Here is a 13,373-nt window from a genome sequence, read left to right as displayed (position 1 = left end):
GCCAGTTTGACCTTCCAACCAATAACTCAGACCCTACACCCATTCTTCCTTCCTCTTGCATTATGGGACCGGAAAAGTGAGAGGTTCACTCTGCCATACAAGAATCCCTAACCTCAGACCCGGCTCCTCCTGAGACACCAGCAGGGAAGAGTTACGTACCAGCAGCTGATAGACCTCAACTGATGCAATGGTGTCACACGTCCTTGGGGTCAGGACATCTGGCCATTACACGAACCACCAAACTTCTAGCCCGTAAGTTCTGGTGGTTCTCACTGGCATCCGACGTCAGGGATTACGTACTCTCCTGTCCAGTCTGCACCCAAACCAAAAGCCCTCGTCATCTCCCTTCCGGTAAGCTTCAACCTTTGCCAATCCCTCACAGACCCTGGTCCCACATAGCTGTTGACTTCATCACAGACCTTCCTGAATCCTCTGGTAACACCACCATCCTTGTCATAGTAGACAGTTTTTCAAAAATGTGTCGTCTGGTTCCTCTTCCTTATTTACCTAACGCCATGGAATTGGCTGAGTGTATGTTCCAATAGGTGTTCCGACTGTATGGGATTCCGGAGGACATCGTCTCTGACCGCGGGCCCCAGTTTGTCTCCCTGGTGTGGCGAGCCTTCTGTGACCGACTCGGGGTCGCCCTCAGCCTCTCCTCCGGGTACCATCCCCAGACCAACGGGCAGACGGAACGCCTGAACCAAGAAATAGGAAAGTACCTCTGCCAACAATGTTCTGCCTCTCCTCACAACTGGAGTCGGTATATGGCCTGGGCCGAATACGCTCAGAACTCACTCATGCATTCATCCCTCCGCCTTACTCCATTTTAGTGTGTCGTTGTTTTTTTTATTTTTTTTTATTTCACCTTTATTTAACCAGGTAAGCCAGTTGAGAACAGGTTCTCATTTACAACTGCGACCTGGCCAAGATAAAGCAAAGTAGTGCAATAAAAACAACACAGAGTTACATATGGGGTAAAAAACATAAAGTCAGAAATACAACAGAAAATATATATACAGTGTGTGCAAATGTAGCAAGTTATGGAGGTAAGGCAATAAATAGGCTATAGTGCAGAATAATTACAATAGTATTAACACTGGAATGCTAGATGTGCAAGAGATTATGTGCAAATAGAGATACTGGGGTGCAAAAGAGCAAAATAAATAACAATATAGGGATGAGGTAGTTGGGTGGGCTAATTTCAGATGGGCTGTGTACAGGTGCAGTGATCGGTTAGCTGCTCTGACAACTGATGCTTAAAGTTAGTGAGGGAGATAAGAGTCTCCAGCTTCAGAGATTTTTGCAATTCGTTCCAGTCATTGGCAGCAGAGAACTGGAAGGAATGGCAGCCAAAGGAGGTGTTGGCTTTGGGAATGACCAGTGAGATATACCTGCTGGAGCGCAGACTACGGGTGGGTGCTGCTATGGTGACCAATGAGCTAAGATAAGGCGGGGATTTGCCTAGCAGTGATTTATAGATGGCCTGGAGCCAGTGGGTTTGACGACGAACATGTAGTGAGGACCAGCCAACAAGAGCGTACAGGTCACAGTGGTGGGTAGTGTATGGGGCTTTGGAGACAAAACGGATGGCACTGTGATAGACTACATCCAATTTGCTGAGTAGAGTGTTGGAGGCTATTTTGTAAATTACATCGCCGAAGTCAAGGATCGGTAGGATAGTCAGTTTTACGAGGGCATGTTTGGCAGCATGAGTGAAGGAGGCTTTATTGCGAAATAGGAAGCCGATTCTAGATTTAACTTTGGATTGGAGATTCTTTATGTGAGTCTGGAAGTTGAGTTTACAGTCTAACCAGACACCTAGGTATTTGTAGTTGTCCACATACTCTAGGTCAGACCCGTCGAGAGTGGTGATTCTAGTCGGGTGGGCGGGTGCCAGCAGCGTTCGATTGAAAAGCATGCATTTAGTTTTACTAGTGTTTAAGAGCAGTTGGAGGCTACTGAAGGATTGTTGTATGGCATTGAAGCTCGTTTGGAGGTTTGTTAACACAGTGTCCAATGAAGGGCCAGATGTATACAAAATGGTGTCGTCTGCGTAGAGGTGGATCTGAGAGTCACCAGCAGCAAGAGCGACATCATTGATATACACGGAGAAAAGTGTCGGCCCAAGAATTGAACCCTGTGGCACCCCCATAGAGACTGCCATAGGTCCAGACAACAGGCCCTCCGATTTGACACACTGAACTCTATCTGAGAAGTAGTTGGTGAACCAGGCGAGGCAGTCATTTGAGAAACCAAGGCTATTTAGTCTGCCAATAAGAATGCGGTGGTTGACAGAGTCGAAAGCCTTGGCCAGGTCGATGAAGACGGCTGCACAGTACTGTCTATTATCAATCGCGGTTATAATATCGTTTAGGACCTTGAGCGTGGCTGAAGTGCACCCGTGACCAGCTCGGAAACCGGATTGCATAGCGGAGAAGGTACGGTGGTATTCGAAATGGTCGATGATCTGTTTGTTAACTTGGCTTTCGAATACTTTCGAAAGGCAGGGCAGGATGGATATAGGTCTGTAGCAGTTTGGATCTAGAGTGTCACCCCCTTTGAAGAGGGGGATGACCGCGGCAGCTTTCCAATCTCTGGGGATCTCAGACGTTATGAAAGAGAGGTTGAACAGACTAGTAATAGGGGTAGTGACAATTTCGGCGGCTAGTTTTAGAAAGAAAGGGTCCAGATTGTCTAGCCCAGCTGATTTGTAGGGGTCCAGATTTTGCAGCGCTTTCAAAACATCAGCTGTCTGAATTTGTGTGAAGGAGAAGCGGGGGGGGCATGGGCAAGTTGCAGCAGAGGGTGCAGAGTTGGTGGCCGGGTTAGTGGTAGCCAGATGGCCGGGTTAGCATGGCCAGCTGTAGCAAAATGCTTGTTGAAATTCTCGATTATTGTAGATTTATCGGTGGTGATAGTGTTTCCTAGCCTCAGTGCAGTGGGCAGCTGGGAGGAAGTGCTCTTATTCTCCATGGACTTTACAGTGTCCCAAAACTTTTTGGAGTTAGTGCTACAGGATGCAAATTTCTGTTTGAAAAAGTTAGCCTTTGCTTTCCTGACTGCTTGTGTATATTGGTTCCTAACTTCCCTGAAAAGTTGCATATCGCGGGGGCTATTTGATGCTAATGCTGTACGCCACAGGATGTTTTTGTGCTGGTCAAGGGCAGTCAAGTCTGAGGAGAACCAGGGGCTATATCGGTTCTTAGTTCTGTATTTTTTGAATGGGGGCATGTTTATTTAAGATTGAGAGGAAATTACTTTTAAGGAACAACCAGGCATCCTCTACTGACGGAATGAGATCTATATCCATCCAGGATACCTGGGCCAGGTCAATTAGGAAGGCCTCCTCGCTAAAGTGTTTTAGGGAGCGTTTGACAGTGATGAGGGGTGGTCGTTTGACCGCGGACCCGTTACGGACGCAGGCAATAAGGCAGTGATCGCTGAGATCCTGGTTGAAGACAGCTGAGGTGTATTTAGACGGTATGTTAGTCAGGATGATATCTATGAGGGTACCCATGTTTACGGATTTAGGGTTGTACCTGGTAGGTTCGTTGATAATTTGCGTGAGGTTGAGGGCATCTAGCTTGGATTGTAGGATGGCTGGGGTATTAAGCATATCCCAATTTAGGTCACCAAGCAGTACAAACTCTGAGGATAAATGGGGGGCAATCAATTCACATATGGTGTCCAGGGCACAGCTGGGGGCTGAGGGGGGTCTGTAGCAAGCGGCAACAGTGAGAGACTTATTTCTGGAAAGGTGGATTTTTAGAAGTAGAAGCTCAAACTGTTTGGGCACAGACCTGGATAGTATGATAGAGCTCTGCAGGCTATCTCTACAGTAGATTGCAACTCCACCCCCTTTGGCAGTTCTATCTAGACGGAAAATGTTATAGTTGGGGATGGAAATTTCAGAATTTTTGGTGGCCTTCCTGAGCCAGGATTCAGACACTGCTAGAACATCAGGGTTGGCAGAGTAACTCAAACTTAGGAAGTAGACTTCTGATATTTATGTGCAAGAAACCAAGACTTTTGCGATTACAGAAGTCATCAAATGATAGCGCCTGGGGAGTAGGAGTGATACTGAGGGCTGCAGGGCCTGGGTTAGCCTCTACATCACCAGAGGAACAGAGGAGGACTAGAATAAGGATACGGCTAAAGGCTTTAAGAACTGGTCTTCTAGTGCGTTGGGTACATAGAATAAAGGGGGCAGATTTCCGGGTGTTATAGAAAAGATTCAGGGCATTATGTACAGACAAGGATATGGAAGGATATGAGTAAAGTGGAGGTAAACCTAAGCGTTGGGTAACAATGAAAGAGATAGCATCGCTGGTGGCATCAATTGAGTCGGTCTCCGCGTGTATTGGGGGAGGGGCAAAGGAGCTATCTAAGGCAGGTTTAGCTAGGCTGGGGGTCTACAGTGATATAGTACAATTAGAAATAACCGAAACAACAATAAACTAACCATGTTTGGGCTGAGGCTAAACATAAACAGGATGTAGTACCGTAAAAAGGAACAGTCCAGCAGATATCAGCTGTATAGCTGAGTTATCATAAGGTCCGGTGGTGAAGTACTAGTGAGTAAGAGGCCACGGCTAGCGTGTGCTAGCGGGCCAGGGCTAGCAGATGGATGGAATCTTCGTGGTTAACGCCGTAACCACATCAGACGATTTCGCCGGCAGACCAGTCGTGTAGGATCGGCGGGGCTCCGTGTCAACACTAGGTGGTCCCGTCCGGTTGACAGAGAGGTAGATAGCCGGGAGATGGGCCTAGCTCAGGATGATTAGCCAGACCACAGCGTCCGTTTTTGTTGTAGCTAGCTGGCAGGTTTAGCTAGGCTGGGGGTCGTAAAAGGAACAGTCCAGCAGATATCAGCTGTATAGCTGAGTTATCATAAGGTCCGGTGGTGAAGTACTAGTGACTAAGAGGCCACGGCTAGCGTGTGCTAGCGGGCCAGGGCTAGCAGATGGATGGAATCTTCGTGGGTTAACGTCGTAACCACATCAGACGCATTTCGTCGGCAGACCAGTCGTGTAGGATCGGGCGGGGCTCCGTGTCAACACTAGGTGGTCCCGTCCGGTTGACAGAGAGGTAGATAGCCGGGAGATGGGCCTAGCTCAGGATGATTAGCCAGACCACAGCGTCCGTTTTGTTGTAGCTAGCTGGTAGCGACGAATCCGGAGTTAAAGGTCCAGTGATTCAGTGATTCCGGCGGAAAAACTGATATGTTCTGGGTCGATAACGCGCTGTGCAGACTGGCCGAATATCCGGTGATCAATGTCCAGTGATTAAAATTAATCCCGCAGAAAAAATCCAATGTTCTGGGTGAAACACCGCTAGCTGTGGCTAATAGCAAGTAGCTAGTTAGCTGGCTAGCTAGTTTCAACTGGAGATTCTAGATTGTAGATAAAGGTAAGTCAATAATAGAATCCGTTCCACATTGAGTGAGGCGGGTTGCAGGAAAGTATATCTTGTAGAAGGATGAAAAGTCTGATAGGGAAATATGTACGAAAAATAGGGTATTTACAGGCTATTTACAGACATTTACAGACATACGATAAAAACACAACTGCACTACTCCGCCATCTTGGATCACGAGATCCAACCCCCCCATGTTTCCCTGGGAGGCGGAGCCTGGTACTGTCCCAGCTGTCGACGACTGGTTTCGGCATAGTGAGCGGGTATGGGAGACTGCTCACCGGCATCTGCAGGAAGCCTCTAATACACAGAAACGCTTTGCAGACAGACGCCGCCGACCTACGCCACTCTTTCACCCCAGACAGCTTGTGTGGCTCTCTACCAGAGACATCCGGCTCTGCCTCCCCTGCAAAAAGTTCTGTCCTCGCTTCATTGGTCCCTTCAAGATAACCCATCGCATCAACCCTGTCACGTACCGCCTCCAGTTACCCCGTCAGTATAAGATCTCCTCGTCCTTCCATGTGTCTCTGTTAAAACCGGTCACCTACAGTCCTCTTCATCCTCCAGTCTCAACCCACAGTGCGCCCCCACCGTTGGATGTCGGAGGGGAACCTGCCTACGCCATTCAGCCCATCCTTGATTCCAAATGCCTGACAGGTCGCATCCACTATCTAGTGGACTGGTAAGGTTATGGGCCTGAAGACTGGTCCTGGGTCCCCGACCAGGACATCCTCGACCCAGAGATGATTCAGGCAATCCACCGTAACCGTCCGGATCGTCCCGCACTCCGACCTCGGGGTCGACCCCCGAACAGACCCACTGGACATCAGCCTCGATGCAGAACATTGCGTCAGTCCACGACCGTGTCGAACCAGCCTGCCGGACCTCGCCCCCGAGGTAGGCAGCCGCCTCTGCTCCCCCGCCCGCCCGCCCACTCCACCCTCCGGTGCCGTTGGGTCGTCAGGAGCCTCCCTTGGGGGGTACTGTAAGGTTCTGTATTTGTTTTCTTAGTTCACCTTGTGTTCTTATTTAGTTCAGTTCTTTCTGTTTGTGCCTTGTGAGGTACTGTTCGTTTTGACTCTACTAAGCCTTTTCCTAGCTCGTTTGTGAGAACCAGTTTTAGCCTTCAGTCCTAGTTTTGTTTCACCTGCCTGTTTGCCTACCTGTGTATGACCATTGCCTGCCTGTGACCAAGATTCCTGCCTTCTACGAAGGCGTAATATACACCTTTTTCTCCCTGAGTATTCATTACACAAGCGGCACCATTAAGACCAAGGAGCTCTACAAACAGGTCAGGGATGAAGTTGTGGAGAAGTACAGATCAGGGTTGGGTTATAAAAAAATATCTGAAACTTTGAACATCCCACGGCGCACTATTAAATCCATTATTAAAAAATTGAAAGAATATGGCACCACAACAAACCTGCCAAGAGAGGGCCGCCCACCAAAACTCACAGACCAGGCAAGGAGGGCATTAATCAGAGAGGCAACAAAGAGACCAAATATAACCCTGAAGGAGCTGCAAAGCTCCACAGTGGAGATAGGAGTATCTGTCCATAGGACCACTTTAAACCATACACTCCACAGAGCTGGGCTTTACGGAAGACTGGCCAGAAAAAAGCCATTGCTTAAAGAAAATAATAAGCAAAGATGTTTGGTGTTCACCAAAAGGCATCTGGGAGACTCCCCAAACATATGGAAGAAGGTACTCTGGTCAGATGAGACTAAAATTTAGCTTTTTGTCCATCAAGGAAAACACTATGTCTGGCGCAAATCCAACACCTCTCATCACCCAGAGAACACCATCCCCACAGTGAAGCATGGTGGTGGCAGCATCATGCTGTGGGGATGTTTTTAATTGGCAGGGACTGGGAAACTGGTCAGAATTGAAGGAATGATGGATGGTGCTAAATACAGGGAAATTCTTGAGGGAAACCTGTTTCAGTCTTCCAGAGATTTGAGACCGGGACGGAGGTTTACCTTCCAGCAGGACAATGACCCTAAGCATACTGCTAAAGCGACACTCGAGTGGTTTAAGGGGAAACATTTAAATGTCTTGGAATGGCCTAGTTAAAGCCCAGACCTCAATCCAATTGAGAATCTTTGGTATAACATAAAGATTGCTGTACACCAGCGGAACCCATCCAACTTGAAGGAGCTGGAGCAGTTTTGCCTTGAAGAATGGGCCAAAATCCCAGAGACATACCCCAAGAGACTTGCAGCTGTAATTGCTTCCAAAAGGTGGCTCTACAAAGTATTGACTTTAGGGGGTTGAATAGTTATGCACGCTCAAGTTTTCTGTTTTTTTTTTGTCTTATTTCATGTTTGTTTCACAAGAAAAAATATTTTGCATCTTCAAAGTGGTAGGCATGTTGTATAAATCAAATTATACAAACCCCCCAAAAATCTATTTTAATTCCAGGTTGTAAGGCAACAAAATAGGAAAAATGCCAAGGGGGATGAATACTTTCGCAAGCTACTGTAGGTGCCAATACGATATTTATTGCGATTCAATACTATGATTTTATTGCGATTCCATGGTCCAAATGTATTGCTAACCATATGTCTGCTGCAGAGGGACAAGAGAGAGCCATGAGAAAACTAGTTTTGATCAGTCATGGAAATAAAAGTGCTGAATACAAATTGGCTCTCTATTTAAAAAGAAGATGGAGAACACGCTATGTAGGAAAGATCTTGGAGTTTTGATGCAGGTACAGCCAACTAGCACAAAAGTTATATTGTGATATTGTCAAAACGATCCTATCCGATATATCGTCAAAAATAATATCCTGATATGTAACTTTTTCGATTTTTCTCCCCATTACTAATATGATCTCACATGGTACTGTTCGGTACCTTTTAGGGTACATGTGCGAAGAAATAGTAAAATGGTACATTTGTGTACCCAATATTTGGAATATAAAGGTACAATCATCACACTCTCACTCTCAACGTACGGTGAAGATACATTTCTGTTTCCCAGGGTACAAACTTATTTTGTGTACCTTCAACTCTTGATGGTACTGATCTGTACCTTTGCTTAGCAGAAAAGCAATGTATTGAAGAAAGGTACATATTTGTACACACCATAATGTACAATGATGCCACCTAAAATGAACTAACGGCTTTGTCACTGGGGTGGTATCCTAAAAAGGCAAATTTGTACCATAATCATTATCATTATCATATTTCCCAGCATGATCTACTGCAGAAAAAATAAGGAAGGGAAGCGCTGCTAGGTTACACAGTAGTAGGTCTTTGTAGATAGAAGGTGCTTTTTGGTAAAATGGGTAAATTGGTCATCAAAAAGAAAGGAGGACCAAGGCACTCTTCATATAATTAATTGTAATGCCTTTATTTGTAAGTCATGTTCAAAGGACCAAATATTTAAACACGTTTCGGCTGCATGGCCTTTGTCAACGATTGTATCTTTGAACTCCCTTACGAAGGACATGCAGATTCATGGAAAAGGGAGGGTATAAGCAGGAAATCCAGAATCCTTGTACCAGAATTTCTGGAAAATCTGGGAATTCTGGGAAAGTTAACAGAATTTTGCAACCCTACTTGTAGGCCTGATGTGGCCTGTAAACCATGAGGTTTAAAATAAGGCCTTATGTGATATGTAATGTATTGTCATAAAGAGTTGATTTGTAATGATAACATTTGTCTAGGAACTCACTTGGTGAAGGTCACAGGACTGAAAATGAAAGAATTTAACAACCATGTGTCTGTCACTAACAAATACAGTCATGGGTGGTAACTTTAGAATTCACTCAAAGGCACACTGGGAAATTATATTTGCGTGGCTTAGTGGGGACGTGGTTTTCAGTTAGTAATTTTTGGCCACCCATGAGTGGAAGTGTTGTACCAGAAATGGCTTTGTCACTGTGGTGGTTCCCTATAAATTGACCTTTTCTAAAAGCACCCTTTTGTACTTGTGGACTATATGTAAGAAAGGTACTTTAAGGTATCTGAGGTATGAACTGGGGTACAATTATGTACCTATAACTAAAGGTACAATTGAAGTACCTTATAGGGTACCACCCCAGTGACAAGCGTTTGTACCCCTTTAGGAACAAATATTAACCTTTTTTTCTGAGAGTGTACAGGATAAGCAACCGTGCAGTTACATGGCAAGTTTTTTCTGCTATAAAGGTGTAGCCATATTGGTAGAGGGCGGATACCGAGAGGTTACATACTGAGAGGCCACAGTGTAACTAAGTCTGGCTTCTGTCCTGACCACTGTACTGTAGATAGAAGCCAGCGACGTAGGAAAGATCTTCAAGGTGCGTATCGGCCATGACGGGGTGGGGATCGGCTCCGGCTGGTTCCTAGAGAAGGTGGACATCAAACACCTGATCATGGGCATGGTGACCAAGGTGAAGAAAAAGGATGACAAAAAGAAGAAGAAGAAAAAGAAGGAAAGTCAATCCAATATTTTTTGTTTCCTGGAAATCGTGTACTTTGTAATGTCAGACTTTCTCAACAACGCTCTATTCTATTCTCAGGAGGAGGAGGAGGAGACAGAGGAGGTGATGCAGGAGATAGTGCAGATGTATGCGTTCCCCTGCTCCCGCTGGCTGGCCCGGGGGGAGGAGGACGGGGAGCTGGTGGTGGAACTGCTTCCTGAGGATACAGACGAGCTGGAAGGTACTGGAGAGGGGAGGATGGGTGGGGAGGGGAGAGGAGAGAAGAGTATATATTTGTTGTTGTTTTGCAGCAAGTAGACATATAATACAGTCACAAACAAACCCATTAACTTATGGATCAAACTAAGTCTGACTTACCTATCCTTTGTATTGTCTGACAGAGAACACCTATGAAGTGTGCATCTTCACCGGGGACATGCTGGGGGCTGGGACCGACGCCAACGTCTACATCAATATTTATGGGGAGAACGGGGACACAGGGCAGCGCCTCCTCCGGAAGTCTGGCAACCTCAACAAATTTGAGGCAGGGCAGGTGAGAGAGGAGTCACACTACATGGGGAGAAAATAAACACTTACAGGAAACCAATGGGTCTTACAGGAAAACAATGGGTCTTACAGGAAAACAATGTGTCCGTTGAAGTCAAGCAGTGCTTTACTTAGCAAACACTGGTCTAGAAAGTATATACTGTAGTTGGTATGGGGAGACCTGACTTGGGCCTACTTCTCCAGGATTCCAGGTGTTGTTGTAGCTTGGGTACCTGACTTTGTGTGCATTCTGCAATGCTACAGTGTTGCTTTAATAAACTGTCATCCAGGCAAGTGCTCTTGTAGGTGGAATGCCCACAATGCCCTCATTAGCTTTACATATCCCCTGGGAAATCAATAATCAGACCCTCACTTGACACAAAACACATATTCAGCAATATGAGCTTCCATGCAGACTGTTGCTCTGACTGTTTCTCTAGGATTACATTAGGTCCAATAGGCCATCTGTGACTGAGAGGAGCTGGAAGCAGTCGCCAAAGTCACTGAACCTGTCACCCTGTCTGTCGCAACATTGACAAACCTGATAGCGTGCATCCTGTTATTCAAAGTAGATGTAGCGTAGGTATACATTTACTCATCACTTAATGTGAACCAGTGAATTATTGAGCTAAAGTTTTGGCTCTTTGGATCAAGAAGAAATACACGTCCACAAACAATGAGTTTTATTTATTGTATCAGCCTAGAGAGGGACCTCTTGTCATGAATCAGTGACACACTTTATAAGACCTTATTTACCAAATGAGTAGATAGTGTGCTATGGGGGAAATATGAGACCGTTTTGAGACTCTTTGTTTGGAAAATGACAGACTTTTATTCAAGGCTGCTGTTTTGGCACCTTTAATCATCTGGTGTACACATGTTACAAACCCCTTCTTACTAAAACAGTACAGGGACAGCTGAAGAACCCTTTATGGTTCTAGGTTTCAAATAATTATCTGTAGTAGGAGTAAAGTATCCCCAAAAGGCTCTCTGTCAATGTTGCTGTTGTCATACAGGAGGATGTGTTCACCATAACAGCCATTGAGCTGGGCCCCCTGAGGAAGTTACGCATTCGTCAGGACAACACCGCGTCTTACTCCTCCTGGTACCTGGATCGCGTGGAGATAGTGGACACCAAGGATGACACCACGTAGGTCACTTTTGGGTGCATCCTAATAGTCTAAGGAGAGGAGGCTACTTTAAACTGTTGAGATTCACCCAGACAGGAGTCACTTCCTCTCGTTCATTCCATATTGTAGCTACACTCACAAATGATCTTGTCACTATCCTAGATATTACAGAATACTCACTCTCATGGTTGAACATAAAGTGTATCTGTGTGCAACAACAAAGTGTGTGACTGAATATGGTTCTCTTTCAAAAAATAGTTTGGTGTCTCGCTATGGGAATTTGCTCAATAGCTAATTCACTACAGAAGAATCCAATCACACAACATCTGTCGCAGACAGACAGGTCGAGTGGCCAATGAGGGGAGCCCCTCCCTCAATATAAGTGGCTACGCGCCAGCCCTCTGGTCATTCTCGTTCTCTTACTTGCAAAGATCACTACGCTCTCTAAGCTCTCCTCAGCACCACTTGATCCCTGTCTCCCTGCTTAACTGTTCTCAGGCGCGCCGCAAAGGTAAACGCTACTGAACGCAGGATGTCAGCTCTTTGTGTTAAGTAATGACCGGAAGGAAAGTATTTGCTTCGAGTAGAATTAGCTTTTTGCCCTTTTCTACTTGCTCTAAGTTTCTGGTTGTAGCTAGTGTCACACAGCTAGCTACTGAGACTTGGCTAGCTCATGGCGCAAGGCAAGCTAACCACCATTAGCTCTTCCTACCTGCCCGGACGGTAGAATTGCTTGCTCTCCTCTCTGCTTTAGTTTAACCTACGTTAACTTGTTTTGTGTTGACTAGACTGACCGACCCAGCTTAACAGCTCGACGATCTAGAGAGGCTCTTTGTTTGCAGAAGGACTACACTGCACACGCTTTTCTTTGGCTATTAGCCCACGAGGCGAACACTAGCTAGCTTACGCTCTGCCCGAGTACACAATCTTTGTGTTCTTTTTCTCAGAGACATGGAACCCACTACTCCTTCACAGGGAGGACCAAGCAAGGCTCCTGCCCCAGCACCGGCACACCTGTGTCCATGTGGGGCCATGATAGCAGGCAAGGATACACACTCCTTGTGTATCACCTGCTTGGGGGTGAAACATGCTCATGCAGCGCTCACTGACCCTGAGTCCTTCGTGCATTGTAGGGGGTTGCCGAGGACCGGCCTCAACAGAGACGAGGAGGCGACCCCACAACCCCAATCCCAGAAGAGGAGTGGCCAAGCTCAATATCGAGTGGCCTGCGCCTGTGGGGGGTGGCAACGCCAAAAGGGACTGGTTTGATGGGATGAGACTCCCCTTTCGCAACGTCCCAGGGAAGCAACTCCTTCCGGCGGTCCCAGCTTGTTTGGGGAAAGCCAGACGCAACTGGGCCAAGCCCCTGTCCTGACTAGGGACTTCGCCACTATGGACATGCAGGGCATAGACAAGCTGGGTTTCAGCAAGCCTCCGGAGGTTGAGTGATGATTCAGTGATGTGTTGTGTTGGATTTGCCCCAAACATAAGGCGTTGCATTTAGGCCAAAAATAGTTTTCCTTTGCTGTTTTTTTTCAGTGTGACTTTAGTGTCTTGTTGCATACAGGATGCATGTTTTGGAATATTTTTCTTCTTTATATTTTTCTTTTCATTTCACAAATGTAGTTCATTATTGTGGAGTCACTACAATGTTGTTGATCGATCCTAATCTTTCTCCCATCACAGCCATTGAACTCCGTAGCTGTTTTAAAATCACCAATGGCCTCATGGTGACATCCCTGAGCAGTTACCTTCCTGTCCTGCAGCTCAGATCAGAAGGATGACTGTATCTTTGATGTGTCTGGGTGGTTTAATACATCATACACAGCATAATTATTAACTTGACAATGCTTAAAGATATATTCAATGT

General features: G+C 46.2%; 1 protein-coding gene across 1 annotated transcript in view; it reads left to right on the top strand.

Annotated features, from left to right (window-relative positions):
* Positions 1 to 13,373, top strand: part of LOC121584004 (lipoxygenase homology domain-containing protein 1-like) — a 70,517-nt gene that overhangs the window by 39,207 nt on the left and 17,937 nt on the right. The window contains exons 20-22 of the mRNA XM_041899839.2: positions 9,672 to 10,068; positions 10,229 to 10,380; positions 11,390 to 11,523. Of these exons, the coding sequence (XP_041755773.2) occupies positions 9,672 to 10,068; positions 10,229 to 10,380; positions 11,390 to 11,523 (683 nt within the window). The remainder of the gene's footprint in view (positions 1 to 9,671; positions 10,069 to 10,228; positions 10,381 to 11,389; positions 11,524 to 13,373) is intronic.

The sequence above is a fragment of the Coregonus clupeaformis genome, chromosome 16 (genome assembly GCF_020615455.1).
Source record: "Coregonus clupeaformis isolate EN_2021a chromosome 16, ASM2061545v1, whole genome shotgun sequence".
NCBI classification, from domain to species: Eukaryota; Metazoa; Chordata; class Actinopteri; order Salmoniformes; family Salmonidae; genus Coregonus; species Coregonus clupeaformis.
The sequence above is the reverse complement of the archived record's forward strand: the minus strand, read 5'-3'. Positions and strand labels throughout refer to the sequence as shown.